General features: G+C 45.3%; 1 protein-coding gene across 1 annotated transcript; it reads right to left on the bottom strand.

Moving 5' to 3' along the window:
* Nucleotides 1-52: 52 nt before the first annotated feature.
* Nucleotides 53-13,212, bottom strand: LOC140721655 (uncharacterized). The gene is made up of 2 exons (XM_073036458.1): nt 11,433-13,212; nt 53-207 (listed from the first exon to the last, which is right to left on the bottom strand). The coding sequence occupies exons 1-2, from the start codon at nt 12,910-12,912 to the stop codon at nt 53-55; spliced, it is 1,635 nt and encodes a 544-aa protein (XP_072892559.1). The 5' UTR covers nt 12,913-13,212.
* Nucleotides 13,213-15,671: the final 2,459 nt, after the last annotated feature.

Genomic DNA, 15,671 nt, shown 5'->3' on the forward strand with positions numbered 1-15,671 from the left:
TGACAGTAACAGTCCCTCATGAACCTGCAGCTTCCTTCAGTCACCGTGAAGGTTAAACATTTAACACGGAGCTGGCCACCGCCCGAATGGGAAACACACCGGCAAACGCTGCGGTCGGCAAGACGCCTATGTTTAGCAGGAGGTTCACCGTAGCGCCAATAGTGGCCGGAGGTCTGTATGGCGCCACCAGTGGCTGTACATCACCACCTGTGGCCGGAGGGCGGAGGGACAACGGAGAGGTAAATCACAAACGACGAAGTCTGCAGATGCTGGAAATACAGAGCAACACACACAAAAATGCTGGCGGAACTCAGCAGGCCGGGCAGCATCTATCGAAAAGTGAACCCTCCTTCAGGATTGAAATGGAATGGGGGATTTATGTGAAAAAATCGGGGCAGGCGAGGAAATATCTAGCTGAAAGGTGATAGGTGAAGCCAGGTAGGTGGGAAAGCTCGAGCAGAAGAAAATAGAATCTAATAGGAAAGGAGAGTGGAGAATAGGAGCAGTGGCCCCAGAGAGACGTGATAAGCACGTGAGAGGACGTGAAAAGTCAGAGAGGAAGAAAGGGAGTGAGAGGGAGGGAGATTTGTTCACCGGAAGGAGAAATCGATATTCTTGCCAACAGGTGGTGGTGGGGGGGGGGGGGGGGGTGTTACCCGAACGGAATATAAGGTGCAGGTCCTGGACCCTGAGGGTGACCACAGCTTAGCACAAGAGGAGGCGATGGGTTGACACGTCGGGACGGGAATGGGAATCGGAATCTAATTGAAAATGTTTGGACACCGGGAAGTCCCGCTGGGAGCGGATAGTTCAAAGATCAGTTTATTATGAAAGTAGGTATCCATAAACAATTCTCGCGGTTTTTTTTTCTTCTCCAGACAACCACAAAACAAAGAAAGAGCATGAAAGTCGTTCAGAGAGAAAAATCAAACTCCCACCCCACCCCCCGCATCAAAAAGAACGGCATCCCGATCATCAACCCCCAAAACCCACCCCCAAGCACAAAAGGGAACAATAACATTGATCCGACCCCCCAAAATACAACCCTACCCCGCACAACTGCGGAGGAGCTGGTGTCACCAGTGCAGAGACGGCCGCATCGGGAGCAGCGGACACAATAGGCGACTCCGGAAGATTCACAGGTGAAGTGTCGCCTCACCTGGAAGCATGTTTGGACAACAGAGAGAGTTCGGCCGTCCGGCCCTTTCACTGTGACACCCCGAACTCCACATCAAATCCGTCCAAACGAATCTGGGCGAACTTTAATGACCAATAAATATAATTCCTCTCAGCGATCAGCTGTCTGAATGAATGACTGACTTTAAAGAGGAAGGGGTGTCTATGGTCCACATTGTCAGGGTGTTGAGTTTACCAGGAGACAAAGACTGCAGGGACGCGAGATTTTCTGTTGACTAATACACTGTGTGTGGACCCCGCTGGCAATTCTGGTGGTGTGACCCGTATCGAGGCAAACACCACGCTGCCCACTCCACATAACCGGACACATAACAGGGACTTTACATCAGACAACACTGGATTCATTGATGAAACCCGTGATTAATGTTGTTGTCCCACTGAAATAATCAGAAACGTCCATTCAGGTGTTTTCAAATGGGAGCGCTCTCCCACGGGTGACGTCACATAGGTGAATCCACGCGACTGACGTCACACATAGGTCCCCACACCGGGACCTGCCCTCGCGTGCGCGGTGTTTACGTCACCCGCGCGCTGGAGAGCTCGAGCTTTATCGGTTTAACGGCTGAGCTACCAATCGCGTGGCCATCCCCTCCCCCACCGCTGAAAAACAAAGCTTCAAGAGCTTCGCTTTTTCCATTGGAGCGCAGGAATGTCAATCACTGGTTACACCCAATAGCGAAAGCGGACAAGCCGAGAGGGCGTTACCCCGCTGAGTTCGTCTCTCGCTGCGGTGCCGGAGTCTGGACAGAGCGGAACAAATCTCAATGTAAATGTCCGCTTTCTGATTTCTATTTCCTTCCGAGGGATGGTGGGGCGTTTGTGCAGCGTCTCCTGCGGCCGGAGTCTGATGTATCACTGAGAGGTAGGAGGAGACCGCTCGGCCCGTCGGTTTGATGCCGGCTCCCCGGGGTGAGGGAGGGAGAGGGGGATTTTAATGAAAGGATGAAGATGGTGAGAGACGGGTCGGACAGGATGTTTGTTCCGGTGGGGACAGAGGGGCTCATCTGTGGAAATGTCTGAGCCCACAGTGGTGGCGAGCAGAGGGATTCACCACATTGGGGGGCAAACACCGGCAGACTGTTGCCCTGCAAGCGGGGCCAATGGTCCGAGGCAAAGTGACAATTATTTGAGATTTGTTGAGACTGTACCTGGAATATGGGGTAAAATCCCGCTCCCCACACTAACACGGGTTATACAGACCAAAGAACAAACTGCCGGAGGAACTCAGTGGGTCGGGCAGCATCTGTGGAGGGAAATGGACCGTCAACATTTCGGGCCGAGACCCTCCCTCTGGACTGAGAGTGGACGGGAAATAGTCAGAGAAAAGAGGTGAGGGGTGGGGATGGGGCAAGAGCTGGGGAGTGTGAGGTGGATCCGGGTGAGGGGGGAGGTGGGAAGGTGGAAATAGTGACAGGGGTGGGAGGTGAGTGTTTGGGGCAACACCGGGCTGCAGAAGGTGGTAATTAATGCCACAGAGGATTAACACAGAGGTTAGAGAGTATTTGTTATAGAGAGTGCAATGAAGATTCACCAGACTGACCCCTGGAGAGGTGGGTCATCACATGAAAGATCAAATGTGATAAACCTTTCATTTAGAGAATCGAGGACTGAGAGGTGAACACATTGAAATGCACAACATCATTACCGGTTGAACCAGGGATCTGAGTCTCTGAAAAATGGGATGGACTGTCCGGGACTGAGATGAGGGGAAATGTCTCCCCTCTGAGGGAGGCGAAAGTCTGTAAATTACCACCCTCAGTGACTGTCCTCACATAAAACCGAAGCCAGCAGATGTGTGGAGACCAAAGGGATCGAGGAAATGAGCATCGTGCAGAAACATGTGTCTGAGATGGGAGAGCAGACACCATCTCATTGATGGTTAGAGGGGCTGAATGGCCTCTTCCTGCTGTTTCTCACTTGATGTCTCAGTGTTCCTGTCCAGTGAGGCTGGAGGAATGTGAATAAACTGATTTAAATGAAACCTGCGCACTTCCTGTATGGGTCTGAATTGTGTGTTGTACCGGGATGTGAATCGAGCCCATGACTTTGTGACCAGGGCGGTGGAGGGAAAGGGACGGGGAAGATATGGAGGGAAAAACTAAATATGTATCTGGTGTAAATATGAAATAATGTGGGAAATGCGGCCAATGGGTCGGGCAGCGTGTGAGGGTGAGGAGCGGAGTTAGAGGTTCAGGTGGGAGACCCTCCACCCGCCACCTGATCCCGTTTCATATTCAGGTTTCTCTGCAGATCTGCAGCGTCTGCGGGTCACTGCTCTACGTGTACGTGTAGCTTCATCTTTCACCCGTACAGACAAGGCAGTGAGATCCGGATCTGTCACTTCCTCTCATAGTGAGTGGACAATGTTTTTTTCTGCAATATTTTCAGCATGTTTCATTCCACTGCTTTACCTGCTGAAGTGCAGCCAATATTTCTGGATGTGTGACCCATTTATGTGAGAATTTAGCCTTTTGATTTATCTCAGCTTCTCATAAATGTGTACAGTTCAGCTAAGCTTCACTCTAGAATTTCCAAAGCAACAACCCAGTCAGTCAAATAGTTCCACACTATTAAAATAGTTTATTACATTTTTTGTACTACTTATATAATTTAACTATTTAATATGTATATTCTTATTTTAAATCACAATTGTCAATATCTATTGTTATGAGTTAGGTTCTACTGCTGCCGCAGAGACAACAAATTTCAAGACATATGCTGGTGCTATTAAACCCGATTCTGATATTGATATGGGAGACCCACAACCGGTCACCTGATCCCAGTTACCGCAGATCATAATGCAAGATTGAAGCCTTTTCTATTTATTTGCATTCCTCAGAAAAGGCAACAGTTAAGTTTCCTTCTGTGATTCCAAAGCAGAAGCTCAGTCTGTCTAATATTTCCACACAATTAAAATGGGGCTATTGTTTATTATCATCATGTACTGAGCTACAGTGAAAAATTTGCCTGATGTACCATCCACACAGATCAATACATTATGACAGTACATTGAGTTGATATACGACAAAACAATAACTGTAACAAAGCATTATGGCTGCAGAGAAAGTGCAGTGCAGATAGACATATTGTGCAGGATCACGTCGAGTTACATTGTGAGGTTGAGTACATTTTATCATTCATTTGGCTAATAACCACAGACAGGAAGCCGATCTTGAGCCTTCTGTATGCACTTTAAGGCTTTTGTATAGCTTCCTTGAAGGGAGAGCAGGTTGGCTGCAAGAATGTCCAGATTGTGAGGATCTTTGAGTTCTTATCCTGCTTTTCCGAGGCAGGGGAAGTGTAGGAAGAGTCCATGGAGGGGAGGCTTGTTTCTCTGATGTTCTCCGCTCTCCAAAGTTCTCTGCAGTTCCTTGCAGTCATGGGCAGAGCAGTAGCCATACGAAGGCGTGAAGTATCGACAAGAAGCTCAGAGACCTCGGCCTTCACCCTGTCTTGTGTAGCTGGATCCTGGTCTTCCTGTCAGATCGCCAGCAGGTGCTAAGTGTGGACTCCCTCACTTCTGTCTCTCTGACCCTCAGCACACATACCCCTCAGGGTTGTCTCCTTGGCCCCTCCTTTACTCTCTGTGCACCCATGACTTGTGTCGCCACTCAAAGCTCCAATCTGCAAATTAAATTTGTTGACGACACTGCATTGATTGGCCTAATCTCAAATCATAACTTTCAATCAATCTTCTGACAAGGCTCGGTCCAAACAAACTTTTCGCCCTTCTTCAGATTAGTTAGCGGAAGAGCGATATCAGCAAAGTTCTTAAAGAACTTACGATAATATCCAACCATTCCCAGAAACCTTCCAAGAGCCTTGTTACCAGTCGGAATAGAAAATTCAGAAAATTGCCTGGACTTTTGCCTGAACAGGAACCAATTTGCCTTGACCTACAACATTGCCAAGATAGGTCACAGTGACATGGCATAATTCACTCTTAGGTAAGTTAACTGTAAGTCTGGCCTGGGAAAGCCTGTCAAACAGCTTTTCTACTGCAGAGATATGCTCTTCCCAAGTGTCACTCCCTGTGACTACATCATTAGTACAGGTATCTGTGTGTTCCAACCCTCGAATTACAGAATCAATCATTCTCTGCAATGTTCCTAGAGCATTTTTCATTCCAAATGGCAAAACATTGTATTCGTACAACCCAGGTGTCACAAACACAGAAATTTCTCTACCTCTGTCCGTCAATGGAACATACCTATACCCTTTCAACAGATCAATGTTTGTAAGAAATTTAGCTTTTCCAGCCTTATCGATATAATCATCCAACCTAGGGATAGGATATGCATCTGTTTTTGTTACTGCATTTACCTTTCCATAATCAGTGCAAAATCTAACAGTGTTATGCATATATAGGTGTAAATATATATTTCCCAAACTTAGCTGGTAAATGATGCAGTCTTACGCTGGTGTGGTAAGGATATTTACTTCAGTTCACGGGATTGAAGTGAGTGAGAGATTTGGCATCCAAACAGGTGTCGTCGACCCTCTTCCGATGTCCTCCAAATCTTCCAAGTTAGCCAAACATGACCAACTTAAGAGCACCGTCTTCAAGTGACAATCTACCAACCCAGGCAAGGGTTTCTAGCAGATTTCACAGGGTTCGCTCTTACACGCACTAATAGTCACAGACTGATTCCTCTTAACTGATCCTCAACCCCACCCTCGTGGGCATTTAAAACTTCAGTGACAACTCTTCCCACTAGCCTTTGTGTGTCTGCCTGTCCTATGAAACAAACAGCAACACTCCTTTAAATACCATTGTGCTGAACACCAGCTGTCCATCATGCAGGCCCTCCGCACTCTCTCTCTCTCTCTCTCTCTCTCTCGCTCTCTCGCTCTCACAGACATGGTTCTTAGAGGCACAGTCCATAATCACAGCTCTAATAATATCATTGTTCAGCATATATTCAATTTCTTGCTCAGCCAATTTACATTTTTCTACCTTCATGCAATATGGGTGTTGATTAATCAGTTTGGCTGGACCGAAATCTACGTTGTGTACTGCGACCGTGGTTTGTTTGGGAACATTGGGAAATAAACCTTTAAACTTCAGAATTAATTTCTTCAGCTGTTGTTGTTGCTTTGGCTGCAGATGAGCCAACTTATTATCAATGTTTTCTTGAACAACTGAGTTCATTAGCCTAACTGAGACCATGTTTGGCTTGTGAAAAGTCTCAGACGAGTCAATTCTTTCATTCTCAGGGTTGCCAGATTCATATGTTTTGACAACAACACTCACAGATGGTGCCTGCTTGACAAAATAAGTCTGTATCATATTTATGTGTAGCACCTGTGTTGGTTTACGTCGGTCGGATGTCTTAATAACATAATTCACATCATTAACTTGAGAGACTATTTCATATGGTCCATTGAGTTTCGCCTTAAGTGGATTCATCCACATTGGAAATAAGGCAAGCACCTTACCCCCCACCTGGTATTTTCTTTCACAAGCCTGCTTATCAAAACAAAACTTCATTTTGCTTTGAGAAACCTATAAGTTCTGTCTTGCTAGGCTACAGGACTGGTTTAGTTTGTTTTTGAACTTCAAAACATAGTCTAAGAAGTTAACATGTACATCCCATCAATCCACTGTTCCTTTAACAAGGTCAAAGGTCCCTCACGCTGTGACCAAATACAAATTCAAATGGACTAAAGCCCAGTGATTCCTGTACTGACTCTCTTACTGTGAACAAAAACAAATATATTCCTTCATCCCAGTATTTTCCATTTTCAACACAGTATGTCTTATTCATTGTTTTGAGGGTAGAATGAAATCTATCTAAAGCCGCTTGTGATTCCGGATGGTATGCAGATGATGTAATTCATTTAGCTCCCAGTTCATAAACCACCTGCTGGAATAAACCAGATGTAAAATTACTTCCTTGATCAGACTGGACTGCTTTAGGCAAACCAAATAGAGTAAAAATCTTAGTAAGAGCCTTCGTCACAGTTTGAGCTTTAATATTCCTGAGAGGTTTTGCCTCTGGGAATCTGGATGAGGTACTCATAATAGTTAGCAAATACCGATGGCCAGCTTTAGTCTTTGCCAATGGGCCAACACAATCCACTATAACTTTGGAAAAGGGTTCACCGAATGCAGGTATAGGCCGGAGTGGGGCCACTGGGGTGACCTGATTAGGTTTATCCACAACTTGACAAGTGTGACAGGCTCTGCAAAAGGTCACAACATCTTTCCTCAAATTAGGCCAGTAAAATTCCTTCATAATCCTGTTTAGTTTTACTCACTCCAAAATGGCCACCTGAGGGCATACTGTGGGCCAAAGTTAACATTTCTATCCTATACACTTTAGGAACTACAACTCGGTGAACAACTGTCCGTTCCTCACTCACAGGTATGGCAGGTGGCCTCCACTTCCTCATTAACACTCCATCCTTGAGATAATACCCGACTTGCATTTTCTTAATCTCATCATCTGAGAGAGCTGTTTCTTTTAAAACTTCAATCTCAGGGTCCCGGTTCTATTCTGCTATAAACTCCTTCCTAGACAGGGATAAGTCTTTCTCATCAGACTTACTACCTGAATCCTGTTGAAACAATGAAGGCAGAAAAGTCCCTGACAAGTCAGCATAACCTGAATCCCGATTTTGGCTATCATGGGTATCAGAATCATGCTGCACAGAACTGTCTGCGTCGGCAGACTTTTTAGCCATACTTGGAGTTACTGCGCAGGAAGGATAAATGTTAAAATCCATCTCTGGGTCGTCAGTGGTTGGCTTAGTTGTCAACTGCACTGCAGGAACTACTTTACCATCTGCCAGGTCATTCCCTAACAGCAAACATCTTCCACTGGTAAACTGGAGCACAATCTGATCTTAACAGGTCTGGAAACCAACCCTGACTGTAAAGTTACCTTGTGCAATGGCACAGAAGCCCCAATGCCTTTAATAAAATGCCGCTCCCAATGCCTTTAATAAGATTTACCTCACCAGTGTTAGTCTCATCACCAAACTTTAGAACGCTGTCTCATATAAGTGACTGAGAAGCCCCAGTAACTCAAAGAATTTTCACTGGTACTGGGGTTGACCCTTCCTTTACTAATACAAACCCATCTGACATAAAATGATCGAATCCCTTCTTAACTCGGTCAGACCTCTCAGTCCTTAACTGAGCCTCAACAGAATGTTCAGAACCCTGTGGGTTTATAGGTGCTTCAACATATTGAATACAGGCATTTGGGACTGCCTCCTTTTTCTTTTTCTTATTCAGGATAGAACAGTTAGCCATCATATGAGCAGCTTCTTGCAATAGTAACAAGTAAGACCAGAATATTTCTCCTTCAACTGCTTCCCTACATCCTTACTCGTGTCACTGGTCCCAGCTTTAATTTCTGGTTTACCCTGGTGATCCCTGCTACTCTTTTTGGAAACTCTTATACTGGGTAAATTTAACATTATGAGTTAAAGCGAACTCATCTGCTAATCTAGCAGACTCTTGCAATGTAGCAGCATCCTTTTCATCTAAATACGTCTTTATGTCATCAGGGATGCACCTTTTGAATTCTTCAATTACAACCAACTCTTTCAAGCTGTTAAAATCATCATTTATATTTTAATATCTGCACCAGCCAAAACACAAACTTCTCACAAGAAAATTCCATATAAGTCTGGTTCACAGATTTCCTTGAATTTCTAAACTTTTGCCTGTATGATTCTGGGACCAACTTGTAAGTTTGAGCACAGACTGTTTCACTATGTCATAATCAGCTGCTTCATCAACTGTCAAAGCAGAATAGGCTTGCTGAGCCTTCCCCTCAATTACACATTGTAAGAGAATAGGCCAACCCTTTTTGGCCACTTTAAACTCTGAGCAACTTCTCAAAATGCTGAAAGTATTTATCAACCTCTGCCTCATCAAGTGGAGGTACCAATTTAACTTCCCGACTGTCCTCAAACTTATCACCAGTGTCTAACGCTAGACCCCTTTGTTGCAATCTCTCTATCTTTTCCAGCTCGAACACCCTCTGTCTTTCTGCTTCCTCCCTCTGTTTTTCTGCCTCTCTAGCCTCAAACTGCCTCTGCCTTTCCGCAGCCTCCATCTTTAACTTTTCTAACTTGTAATGGAGCTCAAGCTCACTAGGTTTACTTTCAGGAAACACCTCCAACTCCTCCACTTTAAACACACCTCAGATACATGATGTTCAGCTATAATCCTCTGCATCTGTGCCTTCCTCATTGTCAATTTCACCTTAGCAAGTTTAAACCTTTTCACAATACACAACAACACGCTCCTTCTGGCATCCTCTAATGCCTCAGAGGTTGGTGCTTCCAGACATTTATCAACATCCATTGCTGCTGATTTTGCACACACAAATAAATCAAAAGGGATTTCCCCAATGAAATCAATAATTAATTAATCAACACGCCCTCAAATTTGTTCATATCCCAGATGCAGGCCCCAATTTTGTTATGAACAAATATTTAGAAACTAAAGCTTTAGAAATTAACCAGCAACAATAGACTACTCCTGGAGCCTAGTTTTGATGTTAAAACCACTATCTTTATTAGTATTTACTTATAATAAAGTAAATCAAGCAAGATAAACAAAAGTTAACAGTTTTATGTGTATATATGTGTGTAAATTGTTATGTACCCCAAAACTGGGTCACTTACCAGCAAAGATAGAGAGGTCCGTTGAAGTCTGATGGTACTATTTTTAACAGTATTTATTGATAAAAATACACAAAAATAATCTCAATGCAAACATACAGATATATACGTCATCAATACTAAATCTAAAAGCGCGGGTATAATAATAATCAATAAGAAATAACTCTATCGTTGTGTAGGGGATAATGTATTGTCCGATGGAAATATAAAAGTCACTCAAGTTCATGCAGGCTGCAGCCTTTTGTTGGAGTCAAGAGAGACAGATGTTTTAAACTTGCCTGCTTTCCTTTTTATGATGTCGATCCTTCGAGAGTTCCGTTTTTGTAGTCGGTCCTTTAGCTAAGCCGTTCCGTGGAAAACTCATCATCCGGGCAAGGATGGACACACACACGAGTCACCACCGGCAGTCGCTATTAAACACTGTCACGGGATTTCTATCGTTTCTCCTGGTGCGTCGAAAGGGGTTGTTCCCCAGACCCTCTTTTATCCTTACTCACGGGGTCTCAGATGTCAATCAGGTTGGGATGATGCAATCCCTCAGCCAGCCCCCTCGGCTCATTCCCTGAGGGCTTCAAATAAATAGTACAGTACTCAATACACAATTCCGTCTCCAAGAGACAATGGCCGTTTCCCGTGGCTTTGTATCGCTGAGGGGCCAGGACGTTCCAAACCACATGTGGATTCTGCGTGTCTTTCTCTCATTTCCTGCGTCTCCTGACCTGAATTAATAGCGATCTTGCGATTCTCAAAAAGGTGGGGGCTACTTTGTACCCTTCAGCCCCTCAGAGTTGGGGCACAGGCGTAACAAAATATAACTCCCAAACTATTGAGCTCGGGGAAAACAAGGCTTAGAGTCTTGAGATGGTAAAGTATGGAAGTTCAGTTCATCCACGGAATAGGTGATGAGAGAGAGATATTTGTAATCCAGGGTAAATGTCGAGAGAAGGCAATTACGTCGAATTCCAAAGGTTCCATTGTGGTGAAACGAGAGAACAGTTGCTGTAGATTTTATGCTTCATCGTTTCAAATCCACATACGAATTATCACCGAAAGTGACTTGTCACAAGGGGTATCGCCTTCAAGTGAATTATCACACCACACCCAGCCAAGCGTTAACACATAAGTAGTCTTCACAGGATACCCCAAATCTGATCCACACCTATGGATCAAATGAGGTGATAACCACACATTCGATGTATGGTGAATCAACACTTAACCCACCTTTGTGGGCATAGGAAAGCTCTAAACAGTGACCCTTGGCCACTAGTTCCCTGGTTTCGATCCTTCCATTTTTCCTCCTTCATCTCCGCCTGACTCTGAGTGTGAGTCCTCGGTTAAAACTAAACAAGCTGTGAGCGATGTAAACAAGCTGCAAGCCCGACTGATTTGCCTTCTTAATCACTCTCTCTCTTAAAATGAATGTCCTCAGCAAGCAAAAGCAAGGAATTAATAAGAACGTGAACTGACTGGTGTGCCAGTAGTTGGGATGACTGAATGAATCCTTTCCAACATTCTGAGCAGGTGAATAGTTCAGAATGTGTGAACTGACTGGTGTTTCTGTAGGGTGGAGGACTGAGTGAATCCCTTCCCACAGACTGAGCAGGTGAACGGTTTCTCCCCAGTGTGAACTCGCTGATGTACCTTCAGTTTAGATGATTGAGTGAATCCCTTCCCACAGACTGAGCAGGTGAATGGTTTCTCCCCAGTGTGAACTGACTGATGTCTCTGCAGGTTGGATGAATCAGTGAATCTCTTCCCACAGACTGAGCAGGTGAATGGCTTCTCCCCAGTGTGAACTCGCTGGTGTGTCAGTAGGTGAAATGACCGAGTGAATCCCTTCCCACAGACTGAGCAGGTGAACGGTTTCTCCCCAGTGTGAACTCGCTGATGTACCTTCAGTTTAGATGATTGAGTGAATCCCTTCCCACAGACTGAGCAGGTGAACGGTTTCTCCCCGGTGTGAACTGACTGATGTCTCTGCAGGCTGGATGATGAAGTGAATTTCTTCCCACAGACTGAGCAGGTGAATGGCTTCTCCCCAGTGTGAACTCGCTGGTGTGTCAGTAGGTGAGATGACCGAGTGAATCCCTTCCCACAGACTGAGCAGGTGAATGGCTTCTCCCCAGTGTGAACTTTCTGGTGACTCTGTAGGATGGATGAATCAGTGAATCTCTTCCCACATTCTGAGCAGGTGAATGGCTTCTCTCCAGTGTGAACTTTCTGGTGACTCTGTAGGGTGGATGAATCAGTGAATCTCTTCCCACATTCTGAGCAGGTGAATGGCTTCTCTCCAGTGTGAACACGCTGGTGTCTCTGTAGGTGGGATGACTGAGTAAATCCCCTCCCGCAGACTGAGCAGGTGAATGGCTTCTCCCCAGTGTGAACTCGCTGGTGTGTCAGTAGGCTGGCAGAGTTGATGAATCTCTTCTCACAGACTGAGCAGTTGAACGGCTTCTCCCCAGTGTGAACTCGCGGGTGTCTCACTAGTTTCGATGCCAAAGTGAATCCCTTCCCACAGTCTGAGCAGGTAAACGGACGCTCCCCGGTGTGAACTCGCTGGTGAGCCATTAGGTCAAATGACCGAGTGAATCCCTTCCCACAGTCTGAGCAGATGAACGGCTTCTCCCCAGTGTGAACATGCTGATGACACTGCAGGCTGGATAACCGAGTGAATCCCTTCCCACATTCTGAGCAGGTGAACGGCTTCTCCCCAGTGTGAACTCGCTGGTGTGTCAGTAGGCTGGAAGAGTTGATGAATCCCTTCCCACAGACTGAGCAGGTGAACGGCCTCTCCCCAGTGTGAACTCGCTGGTGTCTCTGTAGGGTGGATGAATCAGTGAATCTCTTCCCACATTCTGAGCAGATGAATGGCTTCTCCCCAGTGTGAACTCGCTGATGTATCTGTAGGTGGGATGACTGAGTGAATCTCTTCCCACAGACTGAGCAGGTGAACGGCTTCTCCCCAGTGTGAACTCGCTGGTGTGTCAGTAGGTGAGATGACAAAGTGAATCCCTTCCCACAGTCTGAGCAGGTGAATGGCTTCTCCCCAGTGTGAACTCGCTTGTGTGCCATCAGGTCAGATGACCGAGTGAATCCTTTCCCAGAAATTCAGCAGATGACCAGCTTCTGACTGGTGGGTCCACAGGTGGGTTGACAGACTAAATGCTTTCTTACACACAGAACAGGTGAATGACCTTGCCCAGTGTGAACTTGCTGATGTACCTTCAGTTGAGATGACTGATTGAATCCATTCCAAATGTCTGAGCAGAAGAATGGGCTCTCCCCTGTGTAAAATGACGGGCGTGCCAGTTGGTCAAATGACTGAGTGAATCCTGCCCCGTAGTCTGATCAGGTAGGATGGTCGATTGGACCCCTTGCTTCACTTCTTAAATATCTAGACAGAGAGAGCAAAACTGGTGTGCCATGTCTGAGCTTCCGGGAGACAAATTCCTTCTCATTTTTAACCTGTAAAGAGATTTACAAAATCCATCACTGGGTGTAGGACAACACTTCGGATGAGATTACTTGAGTTGTCAAGGTCTGATCCAGCATCACACTGTTACAGTGAGGTTCCACCCAAGTTGGACAGAGAAATCATCTTCTAACTGGGCACAGTGCTGGTATCTGAAATAACCATCAATTCCCTGATGCTCTTCTTGTTTCTATAGGAATGGGGCATTTCTGCGGTCTCCAGTTTGTGCCTTGGCTCAGTTTGGCTCCCTCCATTTGTATTATTCCCTGTTCCTGCTGAGCTGCATGGGTGCCTGGCCACACAGTAACTGAAAAATTCTCACACAAATAGTCTTTCTTGATGTGCAGCTGGGATTTTCTTATATGTATTATTAACTTAAAGTGCCACAGTTTTAATGCCTTATAAAAATTTCTTGCTGAGATGAATGGTTGGTCCGCACAGCTGTTAAAGGCTCTTGCAGAAAAGTACCAACAAAGAAACAGGCCCTTTGGGCTATCTAGCTTGTGCTAAACTATTTAAACTCCCCACTCTCACACCCCTACCATTCAGGTACCTAAACAAAACTCCTTAAATGTTGAAATCCAGCTCGCATTCACCATTTGTGTTGGCTGCTCATTCCACACCCAGATGACCATCTGTGTGAAGAAGTTTCCCCTCATGTTCCCCTTAACATTTCACCTTTCACCCTTAACCCATGGCCTCTGGTTGTAGTTCCACACCATCTCCGTGGTTAAAGCCAGCTTGCATTTTATCTATGCCCCTCTATCACAATCAAATCTCCCCTCAATCTTCTACATTCCAAGGAATAAAGTCCTAACCTGTTCAATTTTTCCTCGTAACCCAAGTCCTCCAGACCTGGCAAAATCCTTGTGAATTTTCTCTGAACTCTCGGAACCTCTTTTACAACTTTCATCTATCTACTGTTGTCAGTGCTTTGGTTCATGAAGGCCAATGGGCTGAAATCTTTCTTTCCGTCTCTATCTAACTGTGATACCACTTTCAGTGAATTACAGACTTGTATTCCCAGGTCCCTTTCCTCTACAACACTCCTCAGTGCTCAACCAGTCACTGTGTAAGACCTACACTGGTAGGTCCTACCAAAGTGCAACACCTCACACTTGTCTGCATTAAATTCCATTTTCCATTTCTCAAACCATTTTTCCAGCTGGTCCAGATCGCACTGTAAGCCATGATAGTCTTCCTCGCTGTCCTCTACACCCCAATCTTGGTGTCATCCACAAATTTACTGATCCAGTTAACCACACTATCATCCAGATTACTGATATAGATGACAAACAACAACAGATCAAGCACTGATCCCTATGACACACAACTAGTCACAGGCCTCCAGTCAGAGAGGCAACCATCTGCTACCACACTCTGGCTTCTCCCAAAGCCAGTGTCTCGTCCAATTTACTATCTCATCTTGAATGCTGAGTGACTGAACCTTCTTGACCAACCTCCCATATGAGACTTTGTCAAGTGCCTTGCCGAAGTCCATGTAGACAACATCCACTGCCTTGCCTTCATCCAATTTCCTGATAACTTTGAGAAACTCTATAAGATTGGTGAGCCATGAACTACCAAGCACAAAGCCATGTTGTCTATCCTTAATCAATTCACATCTATCCAAATACTTATATATCCAGTTCCTGCACATAAGTTCCAATAACTTTCCCCCTACTGATGTCAAGCACACCAATGTACAATTTCTTGGTTTATTTTTAGAGCCTTTCTTGAACAGCGGAACAACATTGGTTGTCCTCCAATCCTCCACTACCTCACCTGTCACTAAGGATGATTTAAATATCTGTGCTTGGGCCCCGACAACTTCTGCACTTGTCTTCCAAAGGGTCCCAGGGAACAATTTGTCAGGCCCTGGGGATTTATCCATGGCAATTTGCCTTCAGACGGCAAACACCTCCACCTCTGTAATCTGTACAGTGTCCATGAAGTTGATGCTGCTTTGCCTCACTTCTATAGACTCTGTGTCCACCTCCTGAGTAAATACGAATGCAGAAAAAATCTCCCCCATCTATTTTGTCTCCTCATATGGATTACCATTCTGATTTTGTAAAGGATTAATTTTTTCCCTTGAAATCTTTTTGCACTGAACATATCTGCAGAATCCATGAGGATTCTCCTTCACCTTTTCTGCTGGGGCAAGCTCATGCCTTCTTTCATCAGTGTTCACTTGAATCTCCTGTATCTCATAAGTAGCCCATTTGTTCCTATCTGCCTGTATGCACCTCCTTTTTATTGATCTGGGAGATGAAAACCAAAGGGGTGATAGAGCTGCATGGTGGGGGGTGGGGGTAAGGGGGGGTTCAACTAATGTCTCAGGGGGAATGGATGCCTG

This window comes from Hemitrygon akajei, unplaced genomic scaffold (assembly GCF_048418815.1).
Source record: "Hemitrygon akajei unplaced genomic scaffold, sHemAka1.3 Scf000059, whole genome shotgun sequence".
Lineage (NCBI taxonomy): Eukaryota > Metazoa > Chordata > Chondrichthyes > Myliobatiformes > Dasyatidae > Hemitrygon > Hemitrygon akajei.